At 34.8% G+C, this 2,164-nt stretch overlaps 1 protein-coding gene across 1 annotated transcript in view; it reads right to left on the bottom strand.

Moving 5' to 3' along the window:
• The window catches only part of CLASP2 (cytoplasmic linker associated protein 2), a gene marked incomplete at its 5' end in the record, with an annotated part of 86,772 nt that extends 85,091 nt beyond the window's left edge, over window positions 1-1,681 (bottom strand). Inside the window, one exon of the mRNA XM_009084257.1 lies at window positions 1,535-1,681. Within this exon, the coding sequence (XP_009082505.1) occupies window positions 1,535-1,681 (147 nt within the window). The remainder of the gene's footprint in view (window positions 1-1,534) is intronic.
• Window positions 1,682-2,164: the final 483 nt, after the last annotated feature.

Raw genomic sequence — 2,164 nt, 5'->3', positions numbered from 1 at the left:
TATTCCATGTATTTTTCAAATTTTTTTTCAAGTTTAGCAACATATGAAAAGCAGAAAAAACCCAACGTAATAATACTTTGGTTTTTTAAGCTCCTTTACTACTGAATTTTTAAATAAAGTGAAAAAACCCAGTCAAGTGATTATTCTGTTCTTATTTCTCTTCCCCTGCTCTTGTATCTCCATGTCTTTATTGCAGAGATGTAAAGTGAAAATGCACATGTTAAAAAAAAAAACCCTCGTAAAACACCTATATTTTTAACAAATATTAATGCAAGAAGCCCATACTGAAAGAAACAGGAATGCTGAGCATTCAGTACTGGTATTGTGTATGTTAGTCTTGCATGCAAAAACTACCATGCTTCAGGTTAAAGGAGACTATATTATTATTACTTACTAATATTACATGTTCAATAATATAAATAATAATTAAAATTAAGAGTCAATGTAAAGGGATAATTTCCTTCAGGAAATCTTTTAGGTGGTACTTTCTGATTCATACTGCTATGAATTCTAAATTATACTATCACAGTGTTGATCCAGCCCCATGGAAATCTTCAATTTATTAAGAATTCGGAAGATCATAGTCAAAAAACAACAAACTGTCAAAATATTAACTGTATCTTAGTAATGTTAAAATACTTAATGCAGCTTGTTTGCCTTGTGCATCTTTCAAATTTTATCCTTGCTTTGCAGATCACATATGGGAATGTTACAAGAACAGGAACATGAAAAAATTACTTTCACAAACCCCCCTTACTGAAAGAATCATTTATTCATAAAAATGCCATACCTCAAGTATGGTGTATTTCCATAGAATTACATGTTTTTCTCTGAACATGCACATGAACCATCAAAAGAAGCTGTCACTTCTTTAGCAGTAAACAGTTGCTTTTGTTAGATTACCCCCGCCCTAAAAAACTGCGGATTTCCCTGTTGTAAGACCATAATTAGTAAGCATTCTTCATTACACTGCTTCGAAATCATACCATGCAAAAACATGCTGGCAAGGGCTCTGGCCCTCATTTTTTATCTTCCATAAGCAATTTCACAATACTCTGACAGTTATGGGAATAATAATAAAAAGTCATTCAGATGTAATGCACACCTCTGCTGAGGTCTGTGGGCGATGGCTGGTCCTTTCTGGCCATGTGGAACAGTGCAGACCTACAGTAAAAATTTCATCTCCACAGACCTACTACAGAATTTCACATTATATTTATATATACAGTAAGTGCAGTCTGGATTCCAGCAAAGACACCCATATATTCACTTCAGCAACACATCTCCAAAGGTTAATTTTATTTATAACATGAGAGAGGCCTTTATAACCTAAATGCACATTCACACAACCAGACAGACATGCACACACCTTTACATATGAATAATTACATAAAACAGGGTCTTTTACTGTTCTCAGCTCCACAAAAATACTGCAGTCATGAATTAAACATCACCTTCCAAAGTTCTCTGTTTTGTGCCTGCTCTGGCAAGGTTTCTGAGAACACTGATTAGAATCTGAATAGCTTTACATTACCTCCAACCTTAGGCCCACCAGCTGATCCTGGCTTTCTTGCACTGTTTGAAGGATTTCCTGGCTTTTTAGGTGCCGGAACCTTGAAGACTGAAGCAGCTGATGATGGCCTATTTCCATCCACTGATTCTTCATCATCAAAGCTTTTGTCTATAAAAGGATACATTAAATAAAAATACAGCTGTTAGAATGGGTGTGTTTTGATTTCCTAATCAACTATTTTGCTTCACATTTCACAGAAATTCACAATATACATGAACAAAACCAAGTATTTATCACTTTGTCCTCTGTCTCTGAGCTAGGAATAAAATGAGAATGAGAAATAAACAGCATTTTCTACATCTTCAGTTCTTAGAGAATATCATTTTTCCTTCATAATTAACCACAGTAAACCAGCATAAAAATGAATCCTACACATTCGTTCTCACAAAGGGCAAATATCTTTGCACGGATCGAATTTTTTTGACCATTTCTTAATATCTTCCCAAAAGGTAAGCACTTAATATCATTTTTATCACTCCAGTCTACCAAAGACAAATGCTTCTCCTTTTTCTTCCTTTACTCATGCAAGCATTTTCTGCTACACATCCTCCCACAATGTGTCTAACTAGCACTCCCTGTCTCTTTCCTTCC

This window comes from Acanthisitta chloris, unplaced genomic scaffold (genome assembly GCF_000695815.1).
Source record: "Acanthisitta chloris isolate BGI_N310 unplaced genomic scaffold, ASM69581v1 scaffold2521, whole genome shotgun sequence".
Classification (NCBI taxonomy): Eukaryota; Metazoa; Chordata; class Aves; order Passeriformes; family Acanthisittidae; genus Acanthisitta; species Acanthisitta chloris.
Note: the sequence above shows the minus strand (reverse complement) of the source record. Positions and strands in the feature narration are given on the sequence as shown.